The sequence below is a fragment of the Haliotis cracherodii genome, unplaced genomic scaffold (genome assembly GCF_022045235.1).
Source record: "Haliotis cracherodii isolate W230 unplaced genomic scaffold, xgHalCrac1.p SCAF_8, whole genome shotgun sequence".
Taxonomy (NCBI): Eukaryota; Metazoa; Mollusca; class Gastropoda; order Lepetellida; family Haliotidae; genus Haliotis; species Haliotis cracherodii.
This window is the reverse complement of record NW_027266341.1, coordinates 40,587,481-40,606,028: the sequence shown is the minus strand read 5'-3', so window position 1 is coordinate 40,606,028 and position 18,548 is coordinate 40,587,481. Positions and strand designations below refer to the sequence as shown.

Sequence of the window (18,548 nt, the reverse complement as noted above, 5' to 3'; positions counted from 1 at the left end):
GACAGAGGCAACGGAGTGGACTCTGCATCCACACTTGTTCACCTGGATAACCTTGCTTTGCACTCTTTGCAACGTGACTCAATCATCTGCTTCCTGTTTTTGTCCACCTGGTACCACTCACGATGGACTGGACGGGTCTCTTTGCTTATGCATTCCCTCCATGTCCTCTCTTAGACAAAGTGATTCAGAAACTGAAGGTGATGGATTGCAAATTCATCCTCATCGCTCCAGTCTGGCCGAGCAGGACCTGGTTTCTTAGGCTCTTATCTCTCCTGATGGACAATCCTCTCCGCCTTCCACTTCGCAGAGATCTTCTGCACCAGCCAAAGTTGGTCAGTTCTATGCCTCTCTTTTCAACCTCCATCTCACCACCTGGAAAGTATCTCACAAAAGATGCAGGCCTCCAGGTTCTTTGATCTGCCTCTTCAGCTCTGGCAACGTCGTGGAAACCTTCCTCCTCTCTTTACGACAACCATTGGGACAAATTCGTCAACGTGGCTTAGCTGATGGCACTGTCACTATCCCCATGGTTGCTTATATTTTGCTCTATCTACGACAGGATAACAAATTCTGCCTATACTTTAGCCAAATTTGTCAAGTTTTATCTGGTGGCTACTGATCCAAATTTGCGGAAACAGCTTTTTATGTCCTGCCAGACTCATTCCAACACGGACATTACAAAGGCCACAGTTGCCCGCTGGCTCAAGAAGATGATTGCGGCAACCATTGTTGAGCACAGGATGACCCTCATCTGATGGCTTCATTCTCTGCCCACAAAATTTAAGCTTTGGCGATGAGCCTGGCGTCCCATACTTCTGTTTCTGTCAAACATGTTGTAACTGGATGCCAATGGGGATCACATTTTTCCCTTCTTCTATGAAAAAGGGGGATGGGTTTTGTGTGAGTTGGGGTGTGTTAGGGGTGGCTACTAGAGACAGAAGTCACTAGTATATTTTGGCAATTATGTAATAAAGGTAGGGGATTTGCAAGAATAATCAAAATAATAGTTATCATAATACTACCTTTTGATGATTGCCATCAAGTAATAGCCATAGTATTGTAGGTCTAAATGACCATTCAATGACTTCAAACAGTTCCTTATTAAAGGGCATGTTGAGTACCCACCATAATTGGTCAGTAATAAGGTTAAATATCATGAAATAGATGAGCAGTATAGTAGTTGGGTCATTTTGGAAATTGAAATGCATAGGTTAACCAAGGAATTGGTTCGTACAACATTCACCTCACATGTACACTTGTCCCTAAAGAGAATCAGCAGGGAATATCTATAATTCAACAGAAGTACTGGTTATCTGTATTTTATTGCTCACAGAAATAGGGTAAATTCTCAAAGTAACCACAGTCGAACTCCATTATCTCGAACCATCAGCGACTGTGTGGTAACTTGGATATATCTGGACATTCGGGATAGCGAGGCATGAACAACCAGACAGATCAAGTAACAGTGTTATAGATACATAGCAGTACAATGGCATACACAAGAAATTAAGTATGTGGCATGTGTATGTGATGACAAATTGAAATATGTTTTGCGGGCAATGATAAATAACAATTGTGACAAATTATGTACCTTTAATTATTAGGCACATCAGCAATCTCTTAGTCTCTCCACTTTACTCAGTTCTCGCCTTGAGCTTGTCCATTCACAGCTTGGGTATTGTGAGTAGAATCACATGGCATAAATTCCTTTAATCTGACTTTAATTAGAACTTTTTGATGCAACCAGGAAGTGCCAGCTTGTTCTTTCGCATGTCCACTCACAATGTTTTATTTGTCAATAAAGATTACCATCACAATGGGATTAAGAGATAAGTACATAATTGGTGGAACAGTCGGTTTAATTTCCACTGTATGTTTCTATAGTCAGATGGTCAGGACCAGAGGATAGGTTCGAGATATCAGTACATTCAAGATAATGCGGTTTGCGATAACAAGGTTTACATTATGTAAATAATGTCATTAAGGAATGAGAAGAAAATGGTTTATCAAGGGATGTCAAAGGAAGCTAATGGTCAGAGTTATCTCCTTTGTACCATATGATTGTGGAATGCGCACTGCGAACAGGGTTGACCCAGTTTTCTCCAATGAACTGCAAGCTAGCCTAAAATGTTCAGTTGTACATTTGAATATGTAGGAAAATACTTGTATGTAGATTGTTCACAAGTAACCTGAGCTAAGTCTGCATGATGATGTTAATGTAACATTAAAATGCTACATGGTTATATTGTAAACAGGCTTACATATAGTAAACTTGGACCTAACATTGCAGTGAATATTAATGATAACTTTTACTCATCAATGAGCTTGGATGAGGACAGAAAGTTTTGTCAAAAATGTGTTTGGAAAGTTTCAAAGAATTTGATAAATAAAATCTCAAACAACCCTTTTTTTATGTGAACACATAAGCATTGTATTATAATATTTATAATCTACTGAAATAGTGGGGCCCGTCTTGACATAATTCTTGCGGATACTAAACCTCTATTACATCATTGCCATAATCCTGTATTTTGTCTGTACCAACTAAATCTCCTGATTGTCAACAGAAGTCCTCGGCACTGTCAGCTATTTGAAATAGATGTGCCAGTATTAGCACATACCTGTTCAGAACTCTTGGGCATGCACAAGGTGGAAATAGGTTGGAATAAGTTCACTGTCTGGCGACTTCCTGCAAGAAAATCCTTCATTTTCAGTAAGTAATACCAGATAATTAAGGTTAGGTTAATGTAATAGTTCCTAAATAATGTTTGTATTTAGTACTATGTAGTACTGTATGTATTCGGAGTATTTAACAACCAGGCTAGCCCAAGCGCGTTTAAATGAAGTAGGAAAGTTGCAATTTTTCTCAGCTCATTAGCTGGTCCTTGCAACTAAGTGTGTATTGTCAAGTCAAGAAGATATTGTGCAGCATCTTCCGATGATGTACACATGAAGATCTAGGTTAAAATAGCTCATCAGAAAGCTATGCTTGCCATAAAAGGCGGGTATGCTTGTTGTAAGAAATGAGTAACAGGATCTCAAGCTCGCTGATATGGCTGAAGTTTGTCATCATATCCCAGCAGTGTGTGTATCTGTGATTTGGGTTTAACACTGCTTTTAGCAGTATTGCAGTTACATCATGGCATATCAGCTGGAATCAAACACACAATTATAGGTTTCTGTTGTGCCTAAGGGAGGCAACTCCTGCACTCTGGCGCCTTAAACGACTGAGCCACCCGTGCCCCCCTATCCCAACAGTTGATAATTTAGGTTGTCAATAATAAATTTAAGTTGCATTGGTGACCGAAATGGTTGCTACTTCGAGGGCTGACATAGTTGGTTCAGGCTGACTTGTACAATATTGATAAATCAGGAGTACAAAATGTTTAATGGTGTCAACTGTTCACAATGGAACACACCTGTGAGAAAAAGGAATTAACTCTTCACAGTTTATCAACACACACTCAAAAACATCATCAAAGTTGGTTTCACATGGAAATCTTCAAACAAATATTGAGAGTAAATGACCCATGCAGGAAGTGCTTAATTTCATTATCATTTATCAAACGTTCATAGATGGCGAAAGTTGTGTTTCCTATAAAACGTGACGTTGCGGTTGAAAGGGAACAAACAGTATTATTCCTTTGAACACCTTACCTCTGTTGCATCATGGCCATAAATTCCTGTTTTGGCTGTCAATCACACAATAAAATCTTAAGATATTTCAACAGAGGTTCTCTTCACTGCCAGTATATTATATAGTTGTGAGGAAAACCCTATCCTACACTGGAAATGCAACCACGGGCGAGGCAGGAAACCATCACTTCTTTAATGTGTGTCCAGATGTAAACATCAAATTTGTTTTGATCCCATCTGATCACAATTTGTTTGTTATTTCACATTTACTTCTTGAGATCATCTAAACGGTAACTACAGACAAGCAGAATCACAGATTAGGAAGTATAAGGAGCAAGATCATTCTCGTATGTAGTTAGTTTAGAACCATATTGTGGGACATGGACTCTCCCTTCCCAATGCTGTCTGGCATTTGTTCCGAGTGCGACAATGATCAAGTCACGTGAGATCAACACCACAGATGCCAGTCGTGCAAAACAAGTATGTGCTATCTTGCACCTGTGATATATCAAACTGTAGATAGATAGATAGATAGATAGATAGATAGATAGATATTGCTGTTTGTTTCTATTGCAGTATTTTGTTGGAGTGACAATGTTAGCGGTGGTTCCAGAATTGCCAGAGGTTGTAAATGGAGTACAGTTTGCGCTGCAGAACAATGTCAACTTAGGGTGAGTGTTCACTTTCTCTCCATAAAGACATGAACTCCGTATCATGACTTGTAAAACATCAATTCATATGTTCCAGGGTTGGGTTTTTGGAGCAAAAAAATAATATATTTTTTACTTTACTTCTCAAAATGCATATCTTGCTCTGTAATCATCATCTCTGAAATTGGCTTGAATGTTTCTACTTATGTTGACATTTTGTTCAAATCATCATATATTCTTCTTGTTTTTATATATTTAGAAATTATTTGAATATCAATGTGAGCTGTAGTGCCATGGCACTATTTGTACAAACTTTGTTCTTACTATATGCCTTTTCCTTTGTTAAGCAACAAAACAGCAAGTGCATAACATGCTGCAGGCACGCCATGATCACTGCTCTAGCTAATACCTTATAATCAGCAACCCCTTCTGTTCAGCAGAAGTTTTTGTTATGTTATTGTTAACACTACACCATGAAATAGGCCAGCTTTGAGGTTAAGTGACAATTTTGTCTACCCCTGCCCGTGATTATCCTGGTGTCTTTAATGCAGAAATTATTGGCTTGAGACCGTATTTATTCATCCATAGACTTCTTCCACATGGCCCTGGGGAATTCTTTTTTCTCAAATTGAGTATGAAGGTCATTAAACCACAAGTGCATAGAACTTTCTCATTAAATGTACCTGGGACATGTGACTTTCTGTTTTGGAGACTTACTTGGAGTGAAGTCATTAAACTTATGAAGACAGCATTCTTAAGAATGTAGCCACAGGCATGGGACTTTCTGTTTTAAAATTGCAATGTGTATGACATTTATTTTGGAAGTAATATAATGCAACCGTAAATCTGTATGACTTTTTTATTAAGATATACCATGTACTGTATTGGGCATTTGTTTTCACAAACATAAAATGATGTCATGACTCTCTCCGTGTACATGTTGTCAGAGTGGAAGTGCATTTAGGTTCCTCATATTGTTGGATAAAGACAACATACTTTAGTCTGGTTTCAGGTTGACATGTCTTTCTTTAAACTGATGGCAATTCTATTTTTGCAAGTGCCTTGCAAACACTTTCCTAGTTTGATTACGTTTTCGATTGTCATCAACCCTGCAAAGCTTTGGTGTATGTCAGTCTTTCATCTTCACTGGGATCGCAATGTAGCTGTCATCATCTCCTCTGTGTACCAGTAGTACATCTGTCATGAAAGAACATGTTTCTGTTAGCATGTGCCTCCACAAGCAGCATGTGCTTATCGTTACATGTCTTGCATTTGTTCACTGTTGTTAGAATGGTAACCTGTCATACAGCCTGTCTCTTTTCGTAAGATATTTGGCGAAGAATCAACATTAGTTATTGATCCATTTGGTAGATGGTAGTCTCCACAGGGCAGATATTTTACTCCTTAATATTGTTCCATGTTTCTGGCACATACTAGGAAATTACTATAACGACTGTTAATTAAGTTGTATGTTTTATGAATTAAATTACACTGTTCTTTCATGACGATATCACCGTAACTCAACTCGACTTTCATCGCACATACAACTGCAACATCTTATAGCATAAGGACTTCACTTCCATTGTCATGGGACACATGAAAACATTTGTCCTGCAAAACTTCATTGATAACATTCCATTAAATACATCAAGGGCTCATATGGGTAAGGAGTTTGATTTGTTGATTTCAAGCTCATGTGAGAAATTCTTTTCTAAGACATTCACTGTTATACTAAGATAATTATTCAATTATTCTTGGCTTAAAAAATGACACTAAAAGTTTTGTTTGTTTAACATCTTTTACTTTTTAACAACAGTATCATTGGTCAGGCTTTTCGATTAGTTTATAACTTGTGTTTTAAGAAAAGACCTTGGGCCTTCTGCATGCTGGCTTTTTCACCTTCACAACAGTGCATAATACTGCCTCTGTACATATGTTGTTTCCTTACATTTTCCCTGCTGGTTCAACAAGGGGAGACTCAAGGATGAGGTATTAAAGTACTCACATGATCAGAGCCTTCAGTACATGCTTGGCAGATAGGCAGGGTGATTGTAATCAAACAAGGATAAGGTTCAAACAAAAGTAGTATCATGTATTCATAAGAAAACTCATTAATTTTGTGCTAACTGATTTGTTTGTCAGATAAAGTCAACTAATTTTTAATCTGTTATTCATCTGTGAGTGTGAGTGTGTGAATGAGTTGGGTTTAATGCCACTTTTAGTAATATTCCAGTTATTTCACGGCATGTCAGCTTAATGTGGGAGGAAAGCCTGAAGTGATGCATGTCTTAGATGTTTACCACTTTTTTGAAACCCACAATCACAGGTATGGTGCTGACAAACCTAGAAACATAATCAGGTAGAACCGGGATTCAAACTCGACGTCATTGGCTTCTGGCATGTCCAAAAGACTCAACTCTGCACAACAAAATGTGGTGTCTTAGATGACTGGGGCACCCATGCCCCTGCTATTCATCTGTATGCGATGTAACACTGTTGGACAATTATAACAAACCAGTACATGGATGACAGTTTGAGACGTCTTCTTTTCAGTACATTACTGTTTGATGGCATTCAGGAATTGATCTAGTTTTGAAGAATCTATCAAGGAACTACGTGGTTTCATTGTATGTATCATGTGATTTTTCTGTGTCGTCTATTCAGGATAGAAATTGGCAGTTCTACAGCAATTCAAGTGTGTTTGGTACAGGTGCCTATACTGGTTCTCATCAATCTCATATATGTAAGTAAACTGATGTACATGTTATGTACAAACTGATATTGTATCAATGCATACCAAACAAAAATTAAAACTTTCAGTTACTCTTTTCCAGTGTCACACACACACACACACACACACACACACACACACACACACACACACACACACTACACACCACACTACACACCAACATACACACATACACAAACCACACTACACACCTTCCCAGTGTCTCAAACACAGGTAAACACAGTCTCTCATTGTCCATACACTCAGTTATTTACTCTCTCCTTCCCAGTGTCTCAAACACAGGTAAACACAGCCTCTCATTGTCCATACACTCAGTTATTTACTCTCTCCTTCCCAGTGTCTCAAACACAGGTAAACACAGCCTCTCATTGTCCATATACTCAGTCATTTACTCTCTCCTTCCCAGTGTCTTAAACACAGGTAAACACAGTCCCTCATTGTCCATACACTTCAGTCATTTACTCCCTCCTTCCAGTGTCTCCAACACTCTCTACATCCCAAATTGATCCCATATTCTGAATTTGTTTTGCAGCCTTTGGGTTTCGTGTTAATCTTCCAAGATGTGCACCTGTTTGCTGTGATATTTTCTGTGATTGTCATAAACTATACATTCCAAGATGGTAAAAGTGACTATTTCCAAGGTAAGATATTATGAGAAACAATCTTCCTCATACACCAGTTGGTAACTTCTTTAAAATAAATGTGACTGTTGACCCAATAGAACTTCAGCTTGCATGACTGATTTCACCAATTATGTATTGGAAGTTTACTTTTTTACATGACTTGTTGTTGGTATGTGATGAGTGAGTGAATATATCTGACCATCCACTGATTGGCATGCTCCCTGGTTTGACAGTTTACTTATCTTATTTACATGTTTTACTTTGTTTCCATTTTGAGATTTGAGTGAGCTTGGTTTAACACCGCTTTGAACAGTATTCAGATACATCAATTCACTTATGTCAGCAGTGTCCTCCGCTCTTATATTGCTGGAATATTGCTAAAAGCGCCGTAAAACCATACTCACTCACTCACTCACTTATGTCAGCTTAATGATAGAAGAAAGCCCAAAGAGGTGTAGATCTTGGATATGTTTACCCATAACTTGAACTTGGACAAGTATCATCTAATTGACTTTATCTTATGCTGCAAGGTTTATGAAACTGAATCTGTATGTGGAGGATCCTACAAATAGTTTAATTTGTAAATTTGCTCTAATTATCATTCCAATCTACTTTTAATATGGCCACTGTGGACTCTTTTTGAGAATTACTAAGCCGGTTATTTGACTGGCTAGTTTTATATGTATAGAACAATAAGACTGTTTGACCAATCAGTGATCATGAAATAGGAAACACACCCTGGAACCAAGCTACTTCGTGAATGATCTAATTGTCAAATACCAACACTACGATTCATTTTAAGTCCAATTATTCTATTTGTGACATGTTTATGAATTTTCTGACAGCTAAGGTTTGTTTAAAAGCATCATTGCATCCAAGCTACATGACTGCAAGCAGCAAACAGTATATGAGATGAGGGGATGGTCGAGCTCTGTGAATGTCATATTTGCAACATGGTAAAGAAATATCAGTTTGGAAGTAGTTTATTTGTGAAACTGACAGTTGTATATGTGTGTTGTTTCAGGTTCTGTAGTGGTACTCATCTACATAGTGTTGATGCTGATGTACTTCTTCACTATAACGCCACCAGATGCCAAATGCTGAGGACCACCACCACAGGCAAAGAAATCATCCAGATTAAGATTTGCTTCATATTGGATTGGAATACCAGTATGCCTGGAAAATCTGCAGATGAAGCATTTAATGCATTTTGTTATGCCATAAAACAGAGACAAAATACATGTGACCACCACTTCTGTGTTCTGATGTATGGTATGACCTGCCTTAGACATAACATTGATACCATCTTAACCATAACATTGATACTATTGTAATCAGGTTAGTACCTCAGTGATCTCTTGTATTGTCCTTCATGTTAAGAGCCAGGGCTCAAAGTTCACTTTTTGACTTACTTGTTTATAGCTAAGTAAATATTTTTAATCAGTAGCCAAAATAAAACGCTAGTCGCCATGCAACTTTACCTATAAATATAAGATTATGTTTATTTGAAGTTGTCTGTTTTCTATTATAATTTATAACAGTAAAAGACATCAAATTTGAACGCAATGTTGCAATTGTAACAATGTTAAATAATTGAGGATTAACATATTAGCTGGCTCTCAAATAGATGTTTGTTTTGAGAACTGTCAAACATGATATGATGACATGGTCATGGATAGTCACTTTAAAAAGATACTTTACTTCAATCTCAATTTTGTACACAATGGTGTATGCCTGATGTCTTGAATGATTGAAAAAATCAAAATATCACTGAAATTGACTTTATTTAACTTGTCACTGATTCATGTAAATTGAAAGTTCCCAGAGACTCTTGTATGATAGATGAAGCCAACATTTATCAAGGAAAATATCTGCTTGTAAAACATCTTTGCTACTACATGTAATACAGCATTTGAAAGGTCTAATCCTACTGATCATACATATGGTCAAATTTGAGAAATTTCAGATTTTGACGATTTTTTTGGTTAAAAACGTGTTATTCTGAACGTTTTAAGAACTTCATGGATGTATTGTGCTAGGTTAAGAGCTGTGACAATGCATATATTTTGGCATTAAACATCCGAGAAATTGAGGCGACGAAATGAGATCTCATTTGACATACATTACATGCAATCGTACGAAAACATGGAAATAATAACTTAGCTGTAAGTTTGACAACTTTTATAGATATTCTTGTCAATTTTTTATATTACTTTGTATAGTATATTTTGCTCTTTGACATGTCAGATGTGGACAGGTTGTCAAACTTGAAGTGTGTGTCCAAGAATTTTTTTTTCAATAACATTGCGGGAAATAGTGTATATTTCTTTTAATTTAGCGATAAAAAATGATAAATTGAAATGGAATACATATTTCATACATTGTGAAATGCAAGAGATTTAAAAAATGAATGATATGACAGGTAGGTTCATAAAATTATACACCCTCTATTTTGATGTGATTACGGCCTGGGCGGTCTACCGGCCTTCGGTGTCTGAGGACTTTAAGCTTCTTGGCCAGTGAGTGTACCGGCCTATGGTGTTGAAAGAGTTAAATTCATGATTTTTCCGTACTCGCCACGAGATAAGTGTTTTAAAATATTGCATTTCTCAAACTTCACTCGCAACTGTGAGCCCTGAGAGCCACCACCAACTATTGATTGCCCTTTCAGTATGATGGTATCTGGTATGTATGGAAGTACCTTTACGAACACCAACCCTTGATTGGTAAGAAAGGAACATGGGAGTTTAATGCAAGATCACTCAAGATGCTGTTGTATTGACCCAAATGTTTGTACATTCATATAGTTATATATAAATTGAAAGGAACAGTATGTATTGTGAAATACCTACACTAGCTAGCCTATGCATGGCAAATGTTTATCCATATTCAAAGTTTATCTATGCTTTGAGATATATAGAGTTAATGTGATACAGATTATCATTAATCAATAAACGTTTGGAAAATCTTTGTTGATTCATTTTCCATTTAAGCACAGCCAGAGGTTCATCTGAGATTCATGCAATTGCGTTGTGATTGTGATGTAACACACAAATGGCAGTAGCTCATGTTTATTCTAGATAGGCTGAGAACACACAAATCCAGTGTGGCAGTAGCACTACTCCTTCGACACATATAAAAAGAAAGGTCAAAGGTCACAGTCACTACCGGATTTGTACCTGAAATACCCGGCCAAATCCTTATTTTACGACACTTGTCATCTTGGCAAGATTTGATTTCACAAAGTAGAGACTGTGAACTCTAAAACAATGATGCCAGTCTTATATGTGTGTTGATTTACCTATAATAGGTGAGAAAATATTACATTTTAGTCAAAATATAGGTTGGGTGAACGACTATTGGCTGTAGCTCTGTGAAGGCATCCAATCGTCATCAGCTGATACTGGGACAATCCAATGTGTGAATGAATGCATCAAGAAAACCCTCGGTCCAACTCAAATATACACAACTCCCTTGAAATCTACAAAACGATCAGTGAGAGAAGTAGTCAGTCAGAGAGTTGGATTGACCACTACTCTGAGCTCTCCTCCACGTAATTAGCATCTGTGACTCGGAGCTAGAAGCCATTGAGCACCTACTGGTGATGGAGGCGGTCCTAATAAATAACACACGGGAGAGTCCAAGCAACGCCCAGGGACCGTCCAAACATGAATACAGTGTTATCTATATAATTGAATCCTTGTATTAATTTTATATTCTGCCATTTAATGTGCATTTTTTTAATGAACACACAATGTCATTTAGAAAGTTGTCAAATGTAACAAATGTTATTATTTGGGATAACACTTTCTTAGTAAAGTACGGATTCTCTTCTTTAGGTTGAGTCCCATCTAGGATTCTAACCTGCACTGCCAGAGTGAGGCACCTAATCGCCATCACACATGTCTACTTATTATTCTAGCACTTAGCTGTAGTTTCAGTATAAGTTTCTTAATCCTACTAACGTATTAGTAGTTTTATGGGCTTTGAATTGTTAGTATTAGTTGCAGAAGTGTTATCTTGCAATCTCCCCAAGACGGCTCTACCACCTGTGGACTAAGCCAGCAGAGAAGCTATCTCATGGTTCTCTCACAGACCATATCAGTTATTCAGCCGTTGTTGACGAGTCAGCTTTACCACTGTCCAGCTTCCGTACGGACCGCACGGGGCTTGCTGACTTCATCCAAAGAGGCAACCTTACGGTGCCCCAACCTGTGGACAAATATTGCCATAGTCATGGACACCGCAAGATGATAACCCTCACAGGCATTATGTAGACCCGCTTAACTACCTAGACTCCAACCGTTTAGATGACCAGAATACAACAGCCTCCTATGTCCATTCTGATTCTGAATGAGGTTAAACAGATACAGCAGAGAGATTTCAAGCATCGACTATCAACCTCGCAGCCAGAGCTCATGAAGCATCTTAAAGATCAAGAGATCATTCAAGAGATGCTCCTTACACTGAACCACCCCAGAAGAAGTATATCCCTAAAAGCAAAGAATCATCTCACTCATTCAGATGAACAGATTTCACAGCACGACTCTTTTTGTCAAACAGACTATAAATTTTGGGAATCCAACAGAAGGGGCTCCAAGTCCTTGTCTCAGAAATAACTCACGTTTGCAGTGAATGGGCATCACTACGAGTTCACGGTCCTCCTTTCGGAATCTCGATTGCTCCATGTCTGTTCACCAGAATAACGGCACCGGTGATCAGCTATTCCAGTCTCCATTTAGTCTGCCTACTCAGATTTTCTGGCGACCGATCAAGACAAGTATCAACAATCTGAAAACCAGACATTTCTTATCTGGGTTTTCTCACTCATCCTTCCAAATCAGAGCTCACGCCCGTCCAGAATCTGAATTACAGCGGGCTTACACTGTCCTCTAGAAAATTGCTTTACATCCCTAAATCTCATGATCGACAATGCTCTGACGTTACCAACTCCTGCAATCAGATGGTGGATGTCTCTCCCCAGAAGGTTAACGTCTATCCAGGACATGACCTTCAGAGGAAGGCTACAACAACCATTTGTACAGGCCTGGATGAAAAGTCTTTGGAACTTATCGTTAGACACCCTGGTTACATTACCAATCCCCTCCCAGACCACCTCATGTGGTGGATGCATCAACAGCATGTCATGACGGGCACTGCTCTCACCTTTTCCCCGACTCTGGCTGGGAAGCCCATCTGACAGATCTCCAGATATAGAATCTCCACATAAACTGCAGGGAGATGAGGGCTATATTCTATGTGATCCAGAATTGGAAAGATCTCCTCACCAACTCCTCAGTTCTTATCGCCACAGACAACACCACAGTACTTGCGTATAAACAGAAACAGGGAGGAACAAAGTCCAGTTCTCTGATGATGGAAACCTTGCTTTTATTCGACTTGTCCGACTCCCACAACTGCCGGATTGAAACTAAACATATCACAGGAAAGTTGAACATCCTCGTGGACAGCCTGTCCAGACACGGGAGGATCGTTTCCACAGAATGGACTCTTCACCTGGATCACTTTGATATGGACACTCCGCTCATGGGTCTGTTTGCGACTTGTCTACATCAGTCCGGTACCGGATCCGAGAGCTCTGCAGATCGACACTCTATCAATGGACTGGACCAACCTATTTGCGTATGCATTTCCTCCATGGTTCTAGACAAGATGATATAGAAGATAGAACTGGCAGACTGTCCCATCACCCCGATCTGGCTCAAAAGACCTTGGTTTCCCAGACTCCTGGCCCTACTTACGATCGGGATTAGGAAATGTTGCCGTTACTATCCCTATGGTTGACGACTTTCTCCTACATCTTCGTCAGGATAACAGGTTTAGTCACGGGACAATCGAGGGATATCAATCCGCTCTTCATTCAGTTCTGCAACATGACAGCCTTTCGATCGTCAAAAATAGTATCGTAAACAGACTCATGCGTTTGTTCCTTTTGGAAGATGTTCGTGTCCCTCCTACCTTTCCGGAATGAAATCTGTCAGTCGTTTTATCAGCTCTACTAACAGAACCCTTTGACGCTCTCGCTTCTGCTACATTACTCCAAAAATCAAAGAAGGCAGCCTTCCTATTAGCCATGACTACTGCTGCTAGGGTCCCTGACTCATGGACTTCATTAACTTAGAAGAAGTGGTTTCAAGCTGCCAGTGGAAATCGCGGAACACTTTCACATCCTTTTACTAACGCGACATTCAGCCTGATCTAAAGGGGATTCACACACTAGGTCCTACTGTCGCAGCACAGATGATTATTAATCAGTTTCCTCCCTTCTGCACAAAAAAGGGTATTTAATACTGCACTGCATCATTTCACTCCCTGACGTTCGCAGAAACCGCCCGGCCGTTTCCGGACAATGTGAACCGTCGACCTTGTGAACAGAGATTTCAAGGTTCACCTGTCCAACCAAGCACCCCAGCAAGTGCTTACTTCCCACAATGCTTTTTTATAAACGAAAGGGACACACGCACGCCTTTTCACCATCTACCTCCACACAAGATAGGATGGGAAGGTGCTCGCGTGAAGGCAAAAACCAAAGTCCGTGAAACCCACATCAGATACATGCTTTTCGCAGACGAGGGGTCTCTGCCAACCCACTCAGGGAAAAAGCTGCAAATTTCATGCACTGCTTCTGAAGTTCATGTTCAAGTTTATGTTTATTTTATTAAATTAAATGCAAAAGGTAATTGTAACAATCTGTACATATGTATAAGTTCTAGTTTATATTTACATATTTTGTTGTTTCAGGCTGACTAACATACTTACACTGTATATGAAACATACGTTCACACTAACACTGTATATGAAGCATACGTACATACTTACACAGTAAATGAAACATACGTACATGCTTACACTGTAAATGAAACATACGTACATACTTACACTGTATATGAAACATACGTACATACTTACACTGGATATGAAACATACGTTCATACTTACACTATATGAAACATACGTTCACTGTATATGAAACATACGTACATACTTACACTGTAGGAATAATCTTTATTTCCTCGTTTAGTATCGGAAAGTATAAACATGGAAATGAATTAATCAGTATGTACATTCATGACATCAGATATGTATATAGTCAAGCTACAGATAGAGAATAGACGTAAGCTGCCATGAGCTTATTTCTTTGCTGACTATGCTTATGAATTGAGCCCATGTATCGAGTGTCATCTTCTCTACAAGATGCGTAATGCCACCAAGTAGTGTCACAACTCTCACTTTGTTGTCTGTACAATCTTCTATTTTAAGATATTGGTTAAGGCACAGTAAATCAAACGGTTTCTCATAGAGGATATTTCTTTCTTGCACCAGACTGTCACAGTTTATTAACTGGTGCAGTACAACATCGTTGGATTCTTCTTCACACATCATATATACACCAGTTGTTATGGGTAAAATACCTAGTTTAACTAGGGCATATATTGGCCTGCTACACACATCATATATATACCAGTTGTTATGGGTAAAATACCTAGTTTAACTAGGGCATATATTGGCCTGTTACACACATCATATATATACCAGTTGTTATGGGTAAAATACCTAGTTTAACTAGGGCATATATTGGCCTGCTATTCATGTTGTAAAGGTCACACATATTCCACAATCTGTGTGGAGCTAGTCTTTCATGTATCATATGAAAACGTTTCAGATCTTGGCGAGTAGATACCTTTTCTATCCATTTCTGTCTTTCAAATCGAGCTACCGTGTTATTAACGATTCCTTTCCATGTCGTCTTTGGTGGGAAATGCCCTTCAGTGGGATACGTTTCTTATGAAATGGAAGAGCTTGTACTTCTTTGTAATACCTAGCAGATTTGGACAACAGATGTATCTGTTTAGGTACTGTCCAAGTCTAATGTAAAATAGGGTTTTAACAAAATAATCTGCTTTACATCTACAGAGTCTACCGAGATAGGCGAGTTTAGCCTTGTTAATCACTGCTCCAATTGTCCAGAGACTAAGAGTTTGGGTAGTTACATCAGTTGGGGATCGTTTGTGAAAGTTCTGTATTGATCTGGCAAAGTAACGTTGCAGTAGTTCTAATTCACGGAGTTCATTTGATGATATGTTTACCCATAGTTCACAGTCATAGAGGGCGCTTGGGAGAACAACACACCGCCATATTTGAACACCGGTCAGTGGATTTACACCCCCAGCTCTTAACCCAATATGTCTGAGAGAAGCAATGGTACGTCTTGCCTTAGCGCATGTTCTTGTGGTCCTATCACTCTCTATTTGTGAGGTCATTAGAGAGCCGGTGTATATAGTACTCTCTTTTACTGTCAGTTCAGTTCTGTGAAGTTTCAATGTAACGTCTTTATCAACTTTGTGACCGCTTTTATATATGAGAACACAGCTTTTCCGTGCATTGTATGATACACGCCATTGGCAAGCGTATTGATGAATTATGTCAAGTGACAACTGGAGACCTGTTTGTGTACAACCTACTAATTTTTGTATCATCTGCCAGTAATACTGTAGGTACGTGTTCACTTCCAATGATAAGACCTTTTTGTTGGTTTCTAGGTTAGTTATCAAGCCATCAATATAGATGAGAAACATCCATGCTGATAAAACGCGGCCTTGGCAACACCTTGTTGGACTTGGAGGAAGTCACTGGTATAGCCATCATATCTCACACAGGCTGTTGATCCGTGATACGAGTGATGTATCAGATGCCACGCACGACCATGTATTCCGAATATCGTGCCAGATGCGGTCAAACGCTTTTTCATTGTCTAGGAATACAGCATACACTCTCGTTTCTCTCTCTACATAGTATCAGACCACTACCTTCAGTATGTGGATAGCAGTTGTAGCTCCATGTTCTTTTCTAAATCCACACTGAAGTCTGTTTGGATATGTTGGATTTTTCATAGTTATGTATACTTCTAGTCTGTTCAACAGAATCCGTTCTTCCCGATAGATGAAGTGAGCGTTATACCTCTATAGTTCGTTGGATCGGATCTGTCTTTGTTGTTCCCTTTGTATAGGGGTATAATCATTCCTTTTCTCATTCCTTCAGGCAGATAGCATTCACGTATGATCAAGTTGAACATATGTGCGAGGTGTTTATGCAATAGAGAACTAGCGTACTTAATATGCTCATTGGTGACCAGATCAGGGCCTGGTGCTTTCTTGATCTTCACGTCTTTTACTACTGTTTTCACTTCTGACACAGAGACTGGATCCGCCAATATTGGGTCTGTATGTGGAAGAGGAACGTTGCATATCTTCATCACACGTTCAGTCGTTTGTTTTGCAAAAGAACTGTCAAATTCAGGTTTATCAAACGGACCAGATAGATCACGATAATATTCTGCCCAAATATTACATACATCAGGAGATGAAGATGCTGTTAAATTCTTATAGGCAATGTTAGAGTTCACAGCGGATTTTTTCTCCGTTTTCTAACAGTTTTATAGAATTCACTGATGTCAACTTCACATGCTTCTTTTATCTCAAAGTATTTTTCTCTTTCCCACTGCCTCCCTCCCTTGCGTTTATGCGTCTGAATTCACATTTTGCCTGGTTGTAAGCTCTGTATGTGTTATCATTGCTTGTTCTTCGTTTACCTTTTATTTTCCATAATGTCTTTGCTTCTCTCATCTGGAAATGGTAAACATCCAGATTTAAACCTTTCCAGTATGGCTTCAAATAATGTCTAAATTGTCCTGTTTGGATATGTAAGGAAGCCGCTGAATGTAGAGCAGTTGTTATCGAGTCCATGTAGGATTCTATAGTGGCTTTTATTTCACACTTAGGGTTAGGCAAAGTTGAACCTAGTAACAAGTCTATTTCTGTTTCATACAGTTTGAGTTGGACTGCATCTGCTTTCGACCACTTGAGCAATTGTAGAAGCCACTGTTTATCTCCAGTAAGGAAAATGTCACCAAGAAATGTTAGTATCACAGGATAGTGGTCAGAAATATAAAAAAGGACTGTAAAATTCAAATTGGTTTTCAGAACTGATCCTTGTAGACTGCTGGGTATGAAGAGATAGTCTAAGAGTGAGTGTTGGGTTTCTGTCTTGTTTTTCCACGTGATGAGTTTTTCTTCGGTAGTATCACACGAGTAAGAAGCAAGCATACTTCTCTGCGAAAGAGGTTTGATCAGTAGTTGCGATCTACGTGATAGTTTATTGTGATAGATGGCTATATTAAAATCCCCACAAAGGATAGTAACACTGTTGCTACTTAGTTCGTCTACAGTTTCGAATACGCTGTTCAAGCATTCTGCATATTCGCTGATATTGTGATTTGTTGACATGAGTAAAGCACAAACTATAGAGAGGTCTACACATTGTTCTCGAGATATAGTCACAGCTATCACGTCATCACATGTAGTGTCATGTACGTACTCAGAGAATGTTTCACAAGAATAGCTACTCCACCTTCACCTCTACATCCATACTGTCCAGATCGTAATCCAACAGCACAGTCAAACTTGTTTCTCATCTTGTCCAGGTAGGTTGCAGTGTTCTCTGTAAGCCAGTGTTCTGTAAGAGTCAGCACATCACATTGGTCAGCGACCTTATTCAGATACTCACAGCTGTAAAAGGCTCCACGAATACTCCATTTTCCAGCGCTTTGCATGGTAATAAGTATTAGGCAAGTATTCAATGTTATCATGTTAGACGAGTTAGCGTGCACCATTGCTGTTTCTGTGTGACTGTGGTATCCATTCCCGACATCTTACATTTGGCGGCCAGAAATGTTCATTCTCAGTAACTTGTTCTCCTATATCAGAGTTTAAGTAGGATTGTAGCCTTCCCAGTATCTCAACAAACGAACGTAACTCACATGGACGCCACGTTGTTTAGCATATTCACATGTGGCATCTTGCACTGTTT

At 38.9% G+C, this 18,548-nt stretch overlaps 1 protein-coding gene across 1 annotated transcript in view; it reads left to right on the top strand.

Annotated features, from left to right (window-relative positions):
- The window catches only part of LOC139449941 (uncharacterized), a 119,104-nt gene extending 108,508 nt beyond the window's left edge, over positions 1-10,596 (top strand). The window contains exons 16-19 of the mRNA XM_071231553.1: positions 4,213-4,307; positions 6,951-7,029; positions 7,571-7,679; positions 8,686-10,596. Coding sequence (XP_071087654.1) covers positions 4,213-4,307; positions 6,951-7,029; positions 7,571-7,679; positions 8,686-8,765 — 363 coding nt within the window. The 3' untranslated portion in view covers positions 8,766-10,596. The remainder of the gene's footprint in view (positions 1-4,212; positions 4,308-6,950; positions 7,030-7,570; positions 7,680-8,685) is intronic.
- The last annotated feature ends 7,952 nt before the right edge of the window (positions 10,597-18,548 follow it).